Genomic DNA, 21,670 nt, shown 5'->3' with positions numbered 1-21,670 from the left:
GGCCACTGAGAGTAATTAACATTGGAATATTCACTAATTTTTTCTTTCCCAAATGTGTGTGAAAATGCTAAAGATAGTTCTTACTGAATTTTGTCGTGTTCGGTATTTATTGACATGTTTGGATGTAAATGCCGTTTGCACCAAGTGAAACCATGTGCTGTTCCTTTTAGTTGATGACAGAATAGGACTTGGATTTTGGATTCCGTTCTATGCCGCTGTATAAAATTATCATTTCAATGTGACGCCTAGTTTTAAGGCAATGAACTAGTTGGGCTGTGCGTTTGCAATCTGTGAAAAAAGTTGGGTGGGTAATGTCAGCGACATAACCGGATTGACAACTGAAAATGGAACAGTGCCTTTATGAAGCACGATAACAACTCCGGCGAACGACAAATACAGGTCCCAATAGGAGCTCTACATGGAAGACATATAATGATAATAATAATAATAATAATAATAATAATGAGGAAATAATAGATTTGTTTTAATAACGCATGTGGTATTAAATTCATTTGAATTTCTGCAAAAAAATGGGTAAAACTTTTGCCAAAAAGTTGTCCAAATTACGACCTTAAAGCTTTGTAATTATGTTCTTAGATAATCGAACTTCCACTTTAACCCTTTCACGACCATAAGATGTGCAGGACGAAATATGTCAGAAAAACATAGAAGGGTGCATAAGTTTCCTATAATTTTATGGCACATATTTTTCCCTATGATTCTAAAAAATAAATAAAAGAAGAGTTGGGTTTATTATATCGTAGTTTAATTTATTGCTTTAATTATCAGAATAGTAAAATAAATAGTTAGTAATGGCATTCTACGAAACGATTTCATGTGCTTGTGGACGTTGCTCATAACACATTTATTAGGTGTTCTATTTTCTATACGTCATTTTGCACAAACTTTTTTGGTGCAATAAAGATTGATAGTTCTTTTTACTTGTTCGTTTAGAAACACATTTGTCGCCTTGGAAATTGGATTTTTATAGAAGGGAAACATATTTCACTTGAGCGTTATCGAACACAAACACATACACATTCACATCTTGCGCTTATAAACCAATATGAAAACAGGACATGGGAAATATTATTTTTGTTTTAATATTTCAATAAGTTAGTATTTCTAGTTTGTGTCAAATTCGTATTATTTGAATTTAGATTCTTTTGTAATTTTTAATATTTATTTAAAACTAGGAAAATTTCACTAAAACGTATTCGGGTATTTAGGCCGCCTGAATATTCGTTCCCATATTTTTGTACTTTTTGTATATAACATCTGAAAACTACACTCAAGCAACTTCAACTGCACAATGTCGCATTGGAAGTATTGCCTTAAAACAAGTTACCTTTTGTTTGGCAAAAAAATTCTTGTTGTCCATCCTCGTTTCGAAACGATCGCTCATACTCGTTTCGAAACGATCCAGAGAAAACGTGGTAAATAAAAGCTTGAATTAATTTTATTTCTGCATTGAAAGCGCATTGCACAGAACACTTCGGCCTTAAACCAGTCAAAATGTCTTAACGGAAAATGGATTACTGCGAGCCCCCCTTCTTCTCGAGAAAAGGATTTGACAACAACACGTGAACACTTAAACACACCAACAGAAGAAGAAAAAAACTAGGACGAGAGATAGATAGCAAAAGTCATCTAGCAGAAAATTTTACTGTCACCTTAACCTAATATGGTTGATAGATTTCGACAGAGACAACTGTACACTAGAATTCCTATTACTACCACTGCTTCTACTATTACAACTTCCAACAAACAAACATTTTCTACCTAAGCAACATGTCACACGTCTGTCGTCTTCTCAAATCTAATGAGTGTAAACACGAAATTCTTTCAAGCTACGAGGAAATGTAACTAAATCTTCACTGTTGGATACTAACTGATACACATACAATCACAACAATTCCTGTCGAAAAAACAAAAAGAATACGAAATCAAAACATGATTTGACTAAAACCAATCAAAATCAAATCAAAGAAAGCGGTTGCATTCAGTGTGCTTGTGTTTGTCTGTGTGCAGGAATTTATCACATATTCGTTGGAGCTCGCGGGTCTAGCAGCAAACGGGGGAAACGAACGAAGGCGCCGCCATCTTCGCTGGACGGCAGCGTGGCACTCGAGTGCCAGGAATCGCAAATGAAGACGCCAAAGCCGACACGTACGATTTTAAAGTGACGGCAAGACATTCAAATGAAATAAAAACACTGACGAAAAAGTGAATTTTCGTATCACGATTATCTGTCATCTGTCGGAGCGACCTGGAATCACACTAGTGCGACCAAACGTCACCAACCAGCGCCATCTTCACCTCTAGTGAATTCATTCATTTGCTAGTTTCTACTTTGAGTTTCAGTATCGCAACAGGCAACCGTTCCAGGGTAAGTTTATAGCTGTTTATGGCCTAAACAAATCGGAATTCTGATTTGTGATAGAACAATTTGTTGTTTGTTGTTTCTTAAACTTAAACGAGCTACTGTTCCCCGCCTCTGAAGACTTGATCAAAACCGTCACCACTCTCCCAAAACGTTCAACAACAGCCGCCACAAACACTGTCGCAAATAGTTGACACAACAGATTGTCATTCCGAGTGTGATTTTAGATAGTTTGTTGACATTTATCCGAATGCGCCAACGAAAAACCACAACAAAATTCACACAAAACATCACCAACCATACTGTAAATAGACGTGAATTCTCTCTCTTTCTCGTAAGACATCCCGCAAACAGAAATTGAATACAAACAAAGCACTTTTCATGCACGATTTTGTAACAGTGATAAGAATGAAAACAAGAGTTTCATTGAAGATCGGGTGTATTTTAAAATAAGACGTAGAGGCAAAACTTGTATGAAAATGAATACGATAAGACTACATTTAGTTTGTAAAGAAATAGTTCTAGAAGAAAAATTTCACCCTATTATTGTGTATGTTTCGTTATGTTTTAATTGCAATCCTTGTTTAGACTAAATCTGCCTCAAAACTATACTAGTAGAACTAAATATTTCCAGATTTTAACTTTTGAAAATAATTTTAGTCATGCCCGTTTGAAGTATATATTCAAATACAATAGATGATATTTGCCTGCTTTTTGTAACTTTGACCCACATTTGATCGAATAAAACGTTTCTTTACAAGAAAATAAGAACCGCAACTAATTGATTGACCTTGTTTTTATTTCTTCGTTATGCTCTTTGCTCAACCGTGGTTCGGACCGGACTTCGCCCTTTGGTTCCGCGCAGTTGCCACCAGCAAGGAAGCCTGCAACGGTCGGGCACCGTTGCTGCACGATCCAAATATTTTCGGCGGAAGGCCTACCCCGTACAGTAAGTAGACATGTTACTGTGTTTGTGTTAGAGAATAGTTACTAATTTTTAAAAATCCAAACTTTTGTCGGTTAACTTTTATTGTTTTTTTTATTATGCTTCAAATAGTAACCAAATTTTGAATGTTACCAACTCAGTCATTGTTTTGTGAATATCGGTTATTTCAGTAACATTTCGCTTACGAAAGGGTTTTTTCCATTGATAAATAGTTCCCACATTTGTAATACTTCTTCTGTAAGAAAACCGGATGAAATTTAAGTTATTCCTTCACGAGTTTTCGAACTTTTGATCGAACGCTCTTCATCAAGTTCCGGACAAGTGTTGCATCGCATTTTTTGGACACTTAAGCCCAAATTTTTTTGAACTCCTGCATGTTCCCAGCTGCCTAACCAGTCTTCTTGAAGACCCTCTTCACGATTGTCGGTTAACTTTTATTGTTTTTTTTATTATGCTTCGAAAAGTAACCAAATTTTTAATGTTACCAACTCAGTCATTGTTTTGTGAATATCGGTTATTTCAGTAACATTTCGCTTACGAAAGGGGTTTTTCCATTGATAAATAGTTCCCACATTTGTAGGACTTCTTCTGTAAGAAAACCGGATGAAATTTATGTTATTCCTTCACGAATTTTCGAACTTTTAATCGAACGCTCTTCATCAAGTTCCGGACAAGTGTTGCATCGCATTTTTTGGACGCTTGAGCCCAAATTATTTTTAACTCCTGCATGTTCCCTGCTGCCTAATCAGTCCTCTTGAAGACCCTCTTCACGATTGCCCAGTAACGTTCGATGGGTCAAAGCTGAGGCCAATTTGGTGGATTGATATTTTTCTCAACGAAATGTATACCATTTTCCGCAAGCCAATTGAGAGTGGTTTTGGCATAGTGAGCCGACGCAAAATCTAACCAAAACAGTGGAGGTTTACTATGCTTCTTATATAAAGGCAGCAATCTCTTCTGGAAACACTCAGATCGATAGATTTCTGCATTTATAGTTCCGGTAGTGTAAAAAATGGTTGACTTCAAACCACAGGAACATATTGCTTGCCATACCAGTACCTTTCGACCGAGTTTCTATCGACCTGTCCGCATCGCTCACATCCTCCCCAACGACGACATTAAAGTATTGTGGACCTGGAAGGGTTTTTGAGTCCTCTTTTACATAATTCTCATCGCCCATCAAAACGCATGCATCCGGACACTAGAAAAGACGCAAATACAATTTCCGGGCCCTTGTTGCTGCTTGCTTCTTCTGTTTTACACTTTGTTCCGAGATTTTCTGCTTCTTGTAGGTCTTTAGGTGATTTCGCCTCTTGATACGCTGGACCATTCCGACACTCGTTTCTGCTGTTTTGGCAAAATCACGTATTGACATTGATTTATTCTTCATGGTTAGAGATACAACTTTCTGGTCCAGTGTCGGGTTGGAAGAACGAGGTTTTCTGCCTCTTCCTGGTAGCTCATCCTAAGAATAATGTTCCCCAAACTTATTAATTATGTTTTTAACACTAACATGATGAATTCCAAACCGCTTCGCCAATTTTCGTATAGTAATATCTTTCTCACTTAGCCATGTGTTCAGAACTTTAATTTCCATTTCCTTTTCAATACGCGACATTTTGAAAACGCAGAATTTCAACCGCACAAACAAGTAAAGAATCGAAAGCTGACAGCCAAACGCACAGCATGCTGCGATCTGAGCATAAAAAACCATCACAAATAAATGCGTACAACACAAATGTATGTGGATAGCTTATTTTCGATACACTCCTTACAAGTACACAGTTCAAACGAAACATGCCAGCTTCCGTCGAAATTGCTGTAACTTGAAGCAATCGTGATATATAATAGCATTTGAGTGTGGTTTGAAAATTACAGCGAAGTTAAGATAAACAAGAATTTCATTTAAAAAAACTACAATGCACAGCCCAATGTGGTTGTAGACTGTAGGACTACACAGCCATTGTCATCACTATCACTGCGTTAAATTTTGTTTCGAATATTTCAAGGAGCAGTTTTTATGTGTTAAACCTACACATATTTATATCTATGCGAAATATACGTCCAAAAATAATTCTTTGAGAGCTTCGGTTGCCCTGAAACGACCGATAAGTTTTTCTTGTGTTGGTGATCAGAAGTTCTGATCAAGATCATTCAGCAAGCAGCGGAACTACAATGCAAATGATACTCACAAAATTAATTAGCCAAAGATCAATTTGCAGGCAAGTACTGTGACCTTCTTCATGGTATTAACGAACCGCACATAATGCAAATCGCTTCAATACTAATGCCGTGAAGGTGTTAACATGCAATGCTTCAACAAGGTTGATATATTCAACCTTTTTCCCTAGGCTAAATGCTCTCACCATGGATTTAACGCTATTCATAAAATCCTTAACGACACTTGCGTCATCTGTTTTGCACACTTTCAATGACTTTTGAAGTAGGACTACGTCTTTGTTTTCTATATAGGGGTGCGAATTCGAGATACGGAAAACAAAATAGTACATACAGTTGTCAGAATTTACACATCAACAGCTTAACTAATTTTAAACAGATACTCGATATCATTAAACCTTTTGCTAGAAAATATTTCCACGCATCGATTTGAGTAGATGAAATTATATATCTTAAGGGGCGGGTAGTGTCTAACACTTTTGAAAAATCATTTGATATTTTCTTTATATTTTCTTATAGTAAACATTTCAAGAATATTCTGTGAATTTTTCAAGCCTATTGGAACGAAACACTGGAAGCTATGAACCTTTATCTATGGCTATCTCATTTTGCAAAGAAAAAAGAGCTCGGCGCACAAGCCCAAGATTTCTACTTCGATTGACTTCAAAACTTGTCAAAACATTCTTGAAATGTTTTATCATAATAAATTACAAAAGAAAAAATAATGTTGGCCCTTACGGGCTGCCTGTAGTAATAAATTGTGTCCATTGATTTTATAGACAACTTTAAACTTTAAACGCGTTTTTCTCGAAAGCAGGCTTTGAAAGTCCGTGTCCATCGTCATTCTAAAACTACTGAACCAATTTTTTTCAAATTTTGCACACATTTTCTACAGATAAAAAACCAGACCCCAACGTTTTTCTTTTAGTTGTTTGTTACTTTGGGGAGGTTTAACAGCTACAAAATGGCGGATTTTTTCGTGAAAAATCGTAGTTTTCACTTTGAGCATCCACCAAAAATTAAAAAAAAGGTTTAAAAAATCAAACAGAAACGTTGGGATTTAGAAAAACTTCTACTCTAACTATGCTGCATTCATTTGTTCACATCTGATTAGTCTGCGCTGAGATACAGTGGACACCGCAAATCATGATTTTTAAGTGGCGTCCTCAAAAATATCTCTTCACCGACTTATTTCTCAATATTTTTCCATGAAAAAATTACAAAATGGTGTTCAAATGATTCAAAACATTTGAATTTATTTTGTTGAACGACAATTCTGGAAAAAATTCGCAAGAACGACCCTACCCCCCTGCTTTTCTCATATCAATCATACTATCATATATAATACTGTGGCATTCTTCAAAATAATTTTCTTCGATTCTTAAAAGAATAACCGGAATAGGTTTGTTTGGGCGTCTACTGATAAAAAAACTATCAATTGGAGAAGATCTGAGGTCGATTTAGAAAACTTTTTATGGTTTTTCGCACTTTTCAGTGATGGTAAAAATTTTTTTAACACACTTAACCCTATATTTCCGGATCCGAGAGTCGGATCCGGATGGAAATCAGGAATTACGTATGAGATCACAGGACCATTCATTTGAACCTAAGTTTGTGAAAATCGGTCGCTAGTCTATGAGAAAAGTTAGAAGACATATTTTCATTTTTTTGCTCATTTTACCCCATAATTCCGGAACCGGAAGTCGGATCTAAATAATATTCAGGAATTTTGTATGGGACCACAAGATCTTTCATTTGAATCTAAGTTTGTGAAAATCGGTTCAGCCATCTCCGAGAAAAGTTAGTTCAAAAAGAACGTTACCTACACACATACACACACACGCCTCGGTTCAAAAGTCGTTTTTCACAGTGATTGCATAACCTTTATATATGAGAAAGGCAAAAACAACTATTGGTTGAGTTCTTCGTCAACCGTTCGAACAACCCGATAGGGCTGCCCCTAGTAGTTTTTCTTTGAATCTGTGATTGAAACCCGCCTCTGTTTTCCGAAGCTTGCCCTTCCATAATCCCCCCGAATTTTTCTATTGGGCAAAATCACAAAAAAACATCGTCGGCTTCGTACCGTTCCATCGCAGCTTTCGCATAATGGCACGATGCCAGATCCAGCCAAATCTGAGTGTCACCTTCGTGGGGAACAGGGGCTTCTGCAGGAATTTTTTTATCTCGCCATTATCGATCTTCTGCCGAAACTTCTCCGGAACAAGCAGGCGTAAATTAACGACGAAATATTTCTGACCGGGAATCTGCTTGGCATCAGTTTCAATGTATGTCTCTTCGTCCATTTGCGATGAATTTTGGGTGCAGTAAACACCGCGGTACAGCTTGTTCCGTGTTCTGTTTATCGATTCGCATAGGCACTCTCTTTACCTTGAAGGCATGAAGTCCGGTTCGCTTCATTGTCTGCTGGACGAACTAGAAGAAATAATCGTTTATATCTAATTACACTCTAGACTAGTTTTACCCAAAATTTCATCAATTTTTACTCATGCAATAAGAAGTTATACCCAAAAGAAAGTGTTGTTTGTTTTTCGAGTACAGTCTTCTCGCCTAATCGTCGATAGTAAAAATTTCAATAATGAGATGTTTATTGTCAATACAGCTGATATTCATAAGTTATAAACGATTTTCTAGGATTTGAACTATCAACAGCCAGTACAACGTAGGAGAAATAATCTTGGTCAGCGGCAATCGTAGGAAAACAGTTATTGTTGAAAATGCAAAGGCAGCTTAATCGACTGTCGTTGATTCGTTGGAAATTCAAAACAGAAATATCAATTTATATAGTACATTGTTAAAAATTGAATGTTGTTGGTTTTTCGAGAAGAATTAGCGGAGAAATCTGCTGTTGAATTCTTCAGACTACTACTTGAACTATCTGAGCACCGAATTGCTACATCCAAGGGAATTACAGAACATTTCTTGCTTCGAGGATGATCTAAAATCGCATTTATAGTATAGCGAATATAACTTGTAATTGCTCGTAACAAATCTTGGTTGCTGGAGCGTTTTTTGTTCATTAGATTTGATCCATGTGGAGTTCTAGTACAAGCAATTGTATCCTTTTTTCAGAAAAGAGTTTCCGTTAGATGCTGCGGTTTTCGTCGATTTTACAACAGCACACTAATCCTTTCAAAACATTGACGCTTATCAATCGCAATAAACATAAATTTCGTTTCACCTTCGAGAAGCACCTTGCCTCCTGCCTAGTTTTGAATACTGTCGAAATAACACACGTGTCTGATTGTTTACATTTCTCACCGTCTGATGTGGTTGGTTAAAGCAACACCGAATGTGGACGAATTGAAAATCCTCATTTTCATTCGAATTTCCACTTCACTGTTGTTTTTGTTTTCCACGAAAGATTCACATCACCACCGCGTGCTTCGTAATGATGTGGTTGTGTGCGTATCCGACCGACCGACCGACCTGGCGGGAAAACAAATTAATCGCTGTGTTGTGAATAATAATGCAATAAATATAAAAATAATCAACACACAATTATTTAGCTCGTAATCGGGCCTCGTTTAACTGGGGCACATTCCGGTCGCTTAATGTAGAATGGTACTGGAGGAATAGAAGAAGAACAGTGTCGTTTTTTCGCACCCAACACTTTCGGACCATTGAACGGTTCTATTTTGCAAAATCGTTTTAGGCAGTACTTGCTTACTGATGTGGAAGATGAAATTTCTTCTGGAACTTGCTTCGAACCAAGCCAACCACCCATCCCGCCTTAATTGATGTATAGTCGGTAAAGTCCTTCTAACAAAGAAATTGAAACAATTAGACTAGGACCGCACAGAGGTTTTACGTCATGTTCTTGCTGGTGTTATTGTTCTTATTCTCTTTTGTTTGGCTTCGGCATCAACCTTAGTTTTTATGGAAACATGGATTTGTTAAGAACTGTATTTGAAATTGAAATTTTTGCTACTGAACGACTGCCATCAATGGGGGACTTTGTTAAAGCAAGGAAGATTATATTGTATTCATGGGATTTATTCAATTCATACGCTGAACAGAACCGATTTATCATTTGACATTGTATGTTGATAAAATCATGTAAAACGTTACCTTACTATGAGAATGGGCAGAGCTTAATAGTGAATATTCCAAGTTATACTAAGCGTAGCAGCATTATAAATTTTACATGCCATCAGAACTATGATCAGCAGGTTGTGATTAAATTTTAAAAGTTTTGGAGGAAAACTCATCACACTTGCTTGCATTTCTCGTACCCGAACCGACGGCTTTGAGGTAGTCAGGCATATCACAGCCTCGATGTTCTACAGGACGAGTATAAAGTAGTAGCATCAGATAATCAGTAATCACATTCTGCTTCTGAATACTGGATCTGCATTCTGGAACTGAATTTTGGGTAGAACTCTGAAACCGAAGTCTAAAACTGAATTTTTGACCTGAATCAAGAATTCTGGACTCTGGCCCACCTGAATTCTGAAGTTAGTTTAAGAATTTAGTTCCTGAACAAATGCTCAGAATTTAAATCCTGAACTTAGTTTCAAAATTCATTTATTGAATTCAGAGCCTGTATGCTGGAACAAATCTCGGGACTTGGATTCTGGAACTAGATTTAGTTCCTCAATTTAGGTTCGGATTTCAAGGTCAGGATTCAGTTCTAGAACTAAATTCGGAGCCTAGGTTCACAAAATGAGCTGAGTGCCATAATTCTAGATCTAAATTCAAGAACCTGAATTTTGCAACTGAATACTGAATCTGCCCCAGGTTCCAGATTTAGTTTTTGAATTCAGTTCCAGTTCCTGAATCCTGATTCAGAATTTAGGTTCTGGAGCAGATAAATAAATGATGGCAAAAAGTACTCAACAGTACTGCATCGGATAAATTCCGCAGATCTGGTTCTTATAGAATTATTCAAATATTCCTAGAGGATTAAGCGAAGTTTTCCGCTACTGAGAATGTAAATCAAATAAAAAACTATAACATTATTGGTTCTATTATTTTACTCTCATTTGTTCCGTGTTATTTAATGGTATGATGGAACAAGCTTGTCGTCAATAAGTCGTACATTAGTATAGATGTACCGTTCTGTAAGCGAAGCAGTAAAAGTTGTAAAATTCACTATTTTCCACTTCATATATTTTGGCCCACCAAACAAATTTTATAGATTTAACCGATGTAAAGTAACCCATGATGCATCAATTTGAAGCTAATCACATTTAATTACCTATTGCGGAAGGGTTTTTCAAAGATATTACAATATTTGGTGGATATTTTTACAAAGTGGGCCAAAATACCTCTGTTACCCTATCTATATTCAGAAGTGTGAAAGAAGTATGTCAGTTGTATTCGTTTTCACGTCCTCCGATTATGTCAGTGGCATTAATAACCCGCCTTTTTAATTTCAGTTGTAGAACATGCAAAAATTTTCCCGCAACGTAGCATGAACCTTTTGATAATTTTTATGATCTTTGAAAAGGCGGAAACCAATTGGCATGAATTGAACCATTTTGTTTCAACTTACTGTACTAGCGATTTTTGGCATGCAGAACCATTTCATGGTTTGCACTACGACCCTGTACATACTAAAAATCTTACTATATCGCGGCTCGAACATACGATTACTAGTTTACGAAACTAGCACCTTATACTCTGAAACCCGGGTCTTTTCATAAATAGAGAACAGAAAAAAACTACAAGGATCAGCCCCTAGGGTTGTTCGAGCCATTTATGTGGAACAAGGCAACCAAAATTTCTAATGATTGATATTTTCAATTATTCGTCACACTTTTGAATCCTCAAATGCACGAGAGTCTGCTTAAATTGATCTTTATTAGGAACCAACACCGAACACGCGAACCCAGAATATAGACTCTAAGGCTATTCGCAATGCGGTGATGGATATCTGTTCTAAAATGACATACTGTTGTATAATTTAAAACTGTCAAAAATAAAACTCGAGCTTGACGATCTCAACGGGAAGATGAAAAATCTGTTCTATATATTTCTGTACATGTATTGGTGTTGTGTCTATTCACTTCACTGTTTCAAATCAGAAACAAACAAACTAAATTAATGATTTTGAAAACGATATGATATTTTTTGAGCTGGAGTGCTTCTAAATGAAACTGTATTATTCAGTGCAAAACATTTAACGCTTATATTGATAATTTCTAAAATGTCATTCGACGCTTTGACATCTCGTCTCTCAGATTTCGTAACAGACACTCACGCAAAAAAATAATTAAAACAGTGTTCCATTCGTGTTTCAAATATTCATTAATTTAAAACAATTTCGTCGAGCAGTTTTAAATCTGTTTTAAAGCTGTACTCGAGAAATAGAACTAAATCTCAGCGTCGTGATTGACATGTTTCAGTTGTAGATCTAAAGTAAATCAGTCCATATGAAATAAAACAGCGTAGCGAACAACCTAATAGTCGTGATTTGTATTTGTTTTGTAGCCGACGAAATAACATCAATAGCCCAAATGTATGCAATTATATGTTTGTACATGCTTGCGATACGGATATCGATATTTAAGCTTCTCTTCGCCAAGCTTTTGTTCAAGTTTTGTACGCAAGTAGTTATTTTTATAGCGTTTCTCTACCATTACTATCCTTCTGCGATTTTGGTTGAAGCGATCAACTTTATCTCATCATCAATCGAGTTCATCTTATATAAATTAGAAAATGATCTTATGCACTCAAAATTTACCCTGGGGTAGTTGTCATTTTCTCAGGCGAAACGACATAACATGGAATTTCATCCGATCTTGCATGACACAAGATCAGAGCATACAAGTTAAAGCTTCAAATCGTTTTATGGCACTTTTTGTCTTGCTGTCTAGCAACAACCTACCTCTAGCATACTACGCGTAGGACTGAAACGTTAGCTATAATTTTGCCTCTATTTATTTCGCGTGCTTCCAACAGCTTCACTTTTGATTCGATTAACCAATCAGAGCTATGCTTTCCCTTTGATATATCGCTTACTCCTTCAAAACCGTCGACTATGGCAGGGAAATCCGGTATGCCGGCGATTTTTTGCAGACAAAATAGGACACTGCTAGCTATTCATCAACATTTCAATGATATACAATTAAAAATACATGGTTATGTACATTCATATCAATACGTAGCAATATTTCCAATCAAATGGTGACATAATATTAATAATTGATACAAAATTGACTGAGCTGTAATTGTTCAAAACCTGACCACATTTCTACGTGTATTTTTCCTTGAGTTTCTAGTTTGCACCCGTGTATAGTTACCAAGCTTTCTAGTTAGTATTAACATGTTGTGATAAAAATTGTGAGGCCAATGACAGTTCGCTGGGTTGATGTTTAGGATGTTTGGCCAGGTCGGTGGATCGAGCCTCAACCCGTGAAGGATTCTTAGTGTCAGAATTTTTTACTAGCCATACAATTATGTTGTACAGAGAAGATTAAGTTCCACATCGCAATAAAGAACTCTGACTTGATTGTAACGCTGTTTTGTGTAAATGGTCTAAATTTTTAGATATGGATACTCGCCTTGTTCACCAAAACATAGTTCTGCGTCAAATCATTGTCGTAGTTTAAATTTAACAGTAAAAGTTATTTTCTCTGTTGTCAAAAATAATGCTGCTCAGAAGAACATCACATTTGTGAATTTCATAGAATTTTTTGGATTCAGAAGAGGAATAATGGAATAAATATCGGAACATTATTGGGGCGCTAGTTTTTTTCATTGAAAAGACTTTCAGTCGAAAACTGAAAGAAAAATTATCATTGGCACTAATGATAATGATATTTTCCTTCGGTTTGATAAAAAAAATTCGACAGAACGGTGAAAGTAAGGGGTGCTGACCATTTTTGCTTAAAATTGGCGGCGTAACAAAACTGTCGGTGGCTTGGCGCGGCAGCGCAGATAGAAACAGATCGTTCACCCAATTTAGATGTAATCAGTTGATTTTTGTATGTTACCAGCGATTTATTAGGACACCTGGTTCCTTGAACCAAAAGTCACATAAAAAGGAATAGTCTACTATAATTGCATACGTAACACAGGCACACCATTTCGTTTCGATTTGTCTTTCTCACCGTTCGTCTCAATTCGCCGAGATCCATTAATGTCTTTGTGTGTATGTTTGTTCCAAAAATAAACACTTCATTTCACCGCAGAAGGCTAAACCGATTTTCTCGAACTTAGAATCAAATGAAATTGTTTAAGGTTTCATAGGCTCCCATTATATTTCCGTTTTCGGAATTGCAGGATGATATGCACGAACGTGTGGAAATATATTCACTCAATTGTTTCAGAGCTGGATGATCCTATTTTTACAGTGGTAGACTAACACTTCGAATACTAAGGGGGTAAAAAGCTACGCATCTGTCACATCCGTTACATCTACACAAAATAATTGGAATGAAATATTTCCCAGTTTAATATATCGAGCAAAAGTTTTGATCAAAAACGTAACCGAAAGTCCAAGAATAAATCATTAAATTCAAAGAGATGCCATATATAGTTTTATATACCAATAGATTGCATTTGATACTAGCTATAATTTTCAGAAGAAATACATTTACATATTTTCCAATAACATATTTCCTAGAATCTGCTATTGAATTTTGTCTGGATCGGACTTCCCGAATAAAAAATAATGTAGAAAAACAATACGATTTGCTGTTACAAACCCTTCCACAATTTTTCTTTGACCGTTGAAGAATATTTCAATGTATTGTTATACACTATTCAATGAATTGTGAACATGCTTTTTACAATAGAATGTATAGGTTGTTAAGTATCGTAACAATTCAAATCATAAAATTATCTCATACATGTTTTCTTGGAAAACCATCAAATCTACAGTTTGCATATTGTTTGAAACACCACGTGTACAATAAGTTCAATTGTAGAATCGTAGAAACAATATATTGAATCGTTGGAAATAAAAAAAAATCTTGTCAAGATACAATGAAATGTATTGTAACCCATATATCTAATTGTGAATCAATTGTTCATGCTGTAAAATCAATGGTTTATTTTTTTATGGGTTCCGTTTCGAGACTTACAGGGTGATGATTATTAAAAATATGTAATGACACTTTTCTTATCAAACGATTATAGGAGAAATCCGATCCAATTACCGTTTGGAGTTTTCGACCATTATTTCCGGTACCTCCGGAATCGGTAACCGGGGTCCAACATAGCCGAAGGGATTTTGTGTGATCATAAACTAATAAGACTTTTGAAACAACATATAACCCATTGGTGTCAGAAAAATTAGCTCCCTTTTACCTTTTTGTATTAATATAAAAAATAGGTATAGAATTCGCTCAAATTTTAGAAAAATTTTCCGAGGCCGAATGTCATATACCAATCGATTCAGCTCGACGAACTGAGCAAATGTCCGTGTGTGTGTGTCGGTATGTGTCGGTATGTGATCGATTTTGATCAAACTAGTCGTAAATGAAAGCTCTCCCCGTCACCCAGAACGCTATTGAATGGTTTTGAGATCGGATGTTTAATTTTTGAGTTATACGAAGTTTTATGTCAAAATTTTCAAGTTTTTGACAGTATCTGTCACAATTGACCTTGAAATCAGAATATATTTTCAGACTTAGATTCCGCACGGTAAAACCTATCCAACAAGTCATAGATTATTAAAATCCGTCCATTTTTAACGGAGATATCGAAATATTTGTGTAAGCGACTTTTTCCCCTATTTCAGCAGTAGAAGTTTTGAGCGCTGTCTGGCAAAGGAATGCTTGGGAGCAACATAAAACAAGATTTTTATACTGTTACATACATTTGTTTCTAAGTACCCAAAAGACTGTGTACAGCATGATATTTTGCCTCGGACCAATTTTAGTACGGTTCGCTTTTGGCAACATAATCGTTCGAATATGCCATATGTAAACCAGATGATGGCAGAATTTTCGAGTTGAAAGCAATTCCATAATTGTATTGATTTAAACTACTTACATCAATAAATGTAGGAAGAACATAACACAAATATACCATTCGAATCAGTTCGTCGAGATCAGCAAATACGTGTGTGACAAATAATTTCACTCATTTTTTTCGGAGATGACTCAACCGTTTTCTACAAACTCAAATTCATATTAAAAGTCGTATACTTCCAAACAAGGTTCCTGAATTATGTTTGGTTCCGACCTATGGTTCCGAATCATCTAAGATTCAAATGAAAAGTTTTAAGATTCTATAAAACATCTGACTTTATCGGTCAGATCCAACTTCCGGTTTCGGAGATATAGGGTGATTATTATAAAAATGTCTATTTCACATAAATTAATCAGGTTTATCGGGTTAGCAGATTTGGAATATCGAAGGATAGTTGAACTATGATTGGTACATTTTTCCAGTTCTCAGATTTTGTTACTTGGGGGCCCCTGGTTTTCGTTTCCGGAAGCATCGGAAGTAATTGTAAAAATCTCCGAAACTAAATGTACTTCGATTTCTCTGAACCAAAAAATTGAACTGGTTTGTATAAACTTTGTATGCTATTTTCCTTAGATCTTCTTCCGACTTCCGGCTCCGGGCCTACAGGGTGATGAGTGGCCTAAATTTTCAACCATGATCTAATATAAAGACTGTGAAATACGCATAAAAAACTTGAAAACTAATGTTTTTGTTAGTTAATTGATGGTCAAACGAACCGGTTTCGGTTATACCGGTTCGTTCTCGAAAATATCGTTGCACTTACGTTGGCAAAGAGAAATAACTTCATTTCGCCACCAGGTTGATCCAAACAAGTTTTTTTTCGGATGTGACGAATGTAATGTCGTTGTAAACCGAGGCAAATGTTATTGCATGAAAAGCGCTAAAACTGGTTATACACTGAACTAAAAGTTTTGTTAAATTGTATCTCTAATAATAAATTTTTACGTCGAGGTGCATTTGTATTTTTAGAAAGATTTTAATTTCATTTTCTGTAGGTCTAATTTTGTCGAATTTTGTATATCGGATTAGCTAATTTAGAAAGTGTCCTATTATTAATTTTGCTTTATTGTTTTAGTTTGAAACAGAAAGTTAAGTTCCGCATCGGAAGATTGTAGTATCCTGGCTTTACTAAGTTGTTCCTTTTTTCATACGAAACATTAGATGACGTTTCGACGCAATCGTTAGAATTGTGGTAATCAATCGCAGTGAACTTCTACGTCTGCTTAACGGTTTAAGATGAACTAGATGATAAGATTGCTCTAGAAGTTTGAAGTTTGAATTGATATGTCATAAACTGTCATAAAACTACACTTAGTTGAATCCTAGTTCTGGTTTTTGCAGTATGATATACTGTTTGATATGTTTGAATTTTATTTATTTTGTGTGCGTGAAAACGATGTCCTCAAATGTGTATACAAACACCATCTGGTTTGCAATACTCGTTATGCAACAAATTGAAACAAAAAAAAACGAACGACACCAGCAGATCAGACCAGACCAGACCAGCAGGAATTGGTTCACCCAAAACCATATGTTTAATTTCAATTAAGAATCGACTCAAAAGAAATGCAGGAACATTGAAGATTCGATCGAATGATCAAAACATTACCAGCGTCTGAATCTAACCCTTTTAGAAAATTCCGTGGTTTGCGTGAAACCACAATAACAGATGCTATTTGAATCTCACTTTGCCTCAACCGGCAACGTAGTCACGTTGGAAATATAATTATAAATGCATTCAAAACTGTGCACCGAAGCTTGGAAAGATTTAGGAAATCGGTTCCGCTGACGAGGTAGATTGTTTCGATTCACCAGATGCTGCTTGGAATTTGTTCTTCATTCATCTGCAATAGATGGAAACATGGCTGCTTGTTGGGAGGGCACACTTCGATTTGGGATCTAGTTGCAGCAAATGGACCAGTTTCCGGAATTAACAAGTTTCGTATAATTTATTCGTCGGTTTGGTACTGCAGGAGATTTAAGGAGAATGTCAACTGGTTTCTGCTTCAGTTTCAGGCGAGAATGTGTCGGCTTAGTTTAGCATATTGATTGAAAAGTCATCCACTGGGTTAATTCCAAGTTATTCAAGGACCCCATCGTGTTGGCCGAACAGATATTTAAATAGTATTGAATCTCCAGCAGATTATCTGTTTCAAGCAAAAGGTAAAACACTTCCATGGATTGTTTTTTTTTCAGTTACATTTATATACCTGTAGAAGCTGATTTCAAAGCTGAAATGTTGTCAAACTTAACTTTTCGTGCATAATCTTTAGTTCCGAGGAATCCACAGTCGAGACCCATATGCAAATCCATCCGGATTCCGGTTCCAGTATTACACGGTGATAAGTGTCTAGAATTTCAAATCGTTTCACTAGCTGACTTTGCAAATCATGTGAAATATCTTCGAAACAGGACCAAAAATTGTTCCGAATCAGACGTTTTTTTATTGAACCAATTTCGGCTGTGCCTAGTTTTCGGTTCCGTAAATACTGGAACTAGTGTTCGGATAAAACCTATTCACGTTAAATTCCGGACATCAAAATGATAGCAAAAAACAAATCACAGTTTTCAGTAAAAACCGGTAGTTTAATTCAAAATAATAGAGTTACCATTCCAGGACGGATTTCGCATAGTGACAAAAGGCCAAATTAAGCCAGAACAAAGCTGTGGTTTCTGATTAATGGTCTACGAACGCAGCACATTCTTTCTCGTACACATTCTTATTGATAGCGCCGATCGGAACGAAACTTTTAGATTTTCGACTACAACTACATAAGGCCTGCCAAATCAAATACTTGTTCGGGAATTTGGACACCAGGGCATAAAAAAAAACCAGACCCGGAGCTGTTTTAAGATTTCGAGTCCTTATGTTTCATTGTCCATAAAATTTTTTTTTTTGCAAAAAAATAGTGTAAAGCTTCATTTTGTTTTTTGCAGCTCAACTTTTTTAAGTAAATTTTGCTTGTCATCTCCGTAGGGCACCTTTTTTACTTTGTACGCCTTCAGCTCTTGCCTCTGTTTCACATTTTGTATGTATGATTTTGACTTCCCAACTACGCGAGCAATTATTCGCACAAAAAAATTGAGATATTCCTCAATAATGGTTGCCGCCTTCTTGTCCATTTGTTCCACTTCCAACGTTTCGATTCACAAGCGCTGGATAAATGATTTGCAAACACAAAACACGATACTTTTCGGTACTTTTAGTTTCTTGGCAATATCTCGTACTGTAGTAGAATAAAATAGGGTTATATTCGCTGTTGATACTGATTTGAATTTATCTAGTCACAAAATTTTTGTTGAATTTTGGTCGCTCATAGTAGTTTGGTGTTCTTATTTAAACCTCTTTCGGTCTTCGAAATTGGATCCGTTTGGCTGAAGAATTATTTCCAGTAGTCTTGAAACCTGGCTTCCGCTGGGGCTATTCACAACATTTTTATATGATCTTCAGGATCTCGTAAGCGACCAAAATCTTGGCTAAGAATTGTTTTCAGGCAGCACTCGAACATCGCTTCAGAAAAGAATTTTCTCCGTATTCCTGTTTGTTCGGTGAAAACTTTTTCATGATTCAAAATATGATCACGGGTAATTTTTTTCAATTTCGAGGTTTAAAAAGTGTTTACCCATCTTTAAGGATCATGTTGATTGGAATCCCGATTAAACAGGAATGGTGCAGTCGGTGAGACTGTTCAAATCTTCATTTTTTGACTCTATGATGCAATCCAACTTTTCACTATTGGTTCCAACTTATATCATGGTCGTATCGTTAGCATAGAGCCAATCCTAGACTTCGGGCTTACTCAAATCTCCAACTCTGCGAAACCTATGGAAGAGAATGTGAGTCGTCGTCCTTTCGGAAACTAGGTAAAGCATCAACATTTGCTCTTCTTTATTCTTCCCTGTAAACGATAGATATGACAAAGTTGGCTATCGTGCTGTTGAGATATTCAGTGTGACTTGGAATGGTAATAATTCAATCAATCAATCAATCAATAGTGCCGAAGGAACGAAACGAAAGCCGAACGAAATAAATTGACGACATACTGGCCGCTAATCGATTGTATACATTTGATACCGGTTGTACAAAAGTGTACAGGACCAATTTCATTTTTGCCTTTCTCATATAGAAAGGCTATGCAATCTCAGTGAAAATCTACTTTTTAACCGAGGCCCGGAGGGCCGACTGTCATATACCATTCGACTCAGCTCGACGAACTGAGCAAATGTCTGTGTGTGTGTGTGTGTGTGTGTGTGTGTGTGTGTGTGTGTGTGTGTGTGTGTGTATGTGTGTGTGTCCGTGTGTGTGTGTGTGACAAAAATATGCACTCACTTTTCTCAGAGATGGCTAAACCGATTTTCACAAACAAAGAGTCAAATGAAAGGTCTCATAGTCCCATAGCCTGCTATTGAATTTCATTCCGATCCGACTTCCGGTTCCGGAGATATAGGATGTTATGTACCAGAAAAGTGAAAAAAATATGCACTCACATTTTTCAGAGATGGCTGAACCGATTTTCACAGACTAAGATTCAAATAAGAGGTATTATGGTCCCATAGCTTGCTATTGAATTTCATTTGAATGTGACTTCCGGTTCCGGAGTTATATGGTAATATGTGAAAATTTGAGAAATAGTTTACACTCAATTATCTCTGGAACAACTCTACCGATTTTTGCAAACTAAGATTCAAATGAAAGGTCTTACAATATCCTCAAAATTTTATAAGGATCCGATTTCCGGTTTCGGAACTAAAGCGTGATAAGTGGAAAATTACCAATTTTATTAGTATTTTTCCACGAACGATGGTCCCACAAAACTGTCTGATAAATTCTTCTCGTTTGCAGAGCTTGTTAAAGCTTGCTTCAGATAGAATTGGAACAAAGACAATTGCCTGTATTTCAGTTATTTATTATTGAATTCTAGATCTTTTTTTATACAAATGTAGCATTTTCTTCTACTTTTAAGAAAAAATACGGATAAAATTATTCGTCACGGTTTTGAAGGAATTCTCGAATTTTTCCTGTAACACGGCTCATTAGGCGGCGCACACCTTCTTCTTCCATCGTTTTAGCTATCTTATTCCACCAGGTCGTCATCTGATTGATGTCTTTGACAATTTTTCCCTTTGCCTTGAGTCTCCTCTTCATGATTGCCCAGTATTTCTCAATAGGGTGGAACTGGGGGCAGTTAGGTGGGTTAAGGTTTTTCGGAACAAACTGGACCCCTTTCTCTGCATACCGTTCTTGAACGACTTTGCTGTAATGACAGCTTGCCAAATCTGGCCAAAACATTACGGGATGGTCGTGGGATCGAATGAACGGCAAAATTCGTGTTTGGAGACACTCGTTTTAGTATAGTTCCGATGTCATTGTCTTATTTGAAACGAAAACTTTCTTTTTTTGCCGCAGCTGCAAATGCCCTGCCAAATCATTTTTTTTTTGCAAATTTGTCGGCAAAAACAAATTTAAATTTGGCTGGAACGTCCCCCCGAGCCGTTGCCAAGTAAAATTTTTGACCTGGGATTTGCCCCAAGTCAGCCTTGACATAGGTTTCATCGTCCATCAGAAGACACCCGTCAAACTTGGTCAGCACCTGGTGATATAGTATCCGAGCACGAAGTTTGACCACACTATTCTGTTTTATGGTCCGATTTGGCTGTTTACTAGCTCGATACGACTTGATTCCTTCCCGGAGTCCAGTTCTCCTCACGGTACTATGAACAGCACCGAATTTTCTGGCCAAATCCCGGGCCGACAGATTAGGATTCTTCTTAATCGTCTTCAAAATCTTACCACGCAGTTTCCGGTCGACAGTTCCACTCCGACGATTGGCTTGAGGCTTCCGAATCGTCGTCAATGTTTCCTTATACCGTTTGATAACGCGCCATATGGTATTTCTGGTCAATTTCAGTTGTTTAGCTACACACTTAAAAAATGTTGCGTCTTCTTAGATGCACATAAAAGGAGCGTCGCGATTCACTAACATTCACAATACATAGCATGTAAAGATAAGTCATATCATTACCTTCACAGTTAATTTAACTGAAGTTTACATCGATACAGACGCAAAATTTATATTTACATGTTAGTAGATGTAATATTGTGTCATCACCGAAGAAATTACGCCATACTTGAATTCACGTCAAGCGTAAATTTCATTTTTTCTAAGAGTGTAGCCTAGAGGCAGACCACAATGGATTTTCCAAATAACTGTGCACAATTT

General features: G+C 36.5%; 1 protein-coding gene across 4 annotated transcripts in view; it reads left to right on the top strand.

The window, feature by feature from the left end:
* Window positions 1-21,670, top strand: part of LOC131435352 (heterogeneous nuclear ribonucleoprotein L) — a 655,533-nt gene that overhangs the window by 497,561 nt on the left and 136,302 nt on the right. For 2 of the 4 annotated variants that reach the window (XM_058603157.1, XM_058603156.1), the window contains one exon: window positions 3,249-3,332. The exons of 1 other annotated variant lie outside the window; for it this stretch is intronic. In XM_058603157.1, coding sequence (XP_058459140.1) covers window positions 3,249-3,332 — 84 coding nt within the window. Of the gene's footprint in view, window positions 1-2,216; window positions 2,390-3,248; window positions 3,333-21,670 lie in introns of those variants that run through there. One more of the 4 variants, XM_058603159.1, reaches the window with a different exon arrangement.

This window comes from Malaya genurostris, chromosome 3 (genome assembly GCF_030247185.1).
Source record: "Malaya genurostris strain Urasoe2022 chromosome 3, Malgen_1.1, whole genome shotgun sequence".
NCBI lineage: Eukaryota > Metazoa > Arthropoda > Insecta > Diptera > Culicidae > Malaya > Malaya genurostris.
The sequence above is the reverse complement of the archived record's forward strand: the minus strand, read 5'-3'. Positions and strand labels throughout refer to the sequence as shown.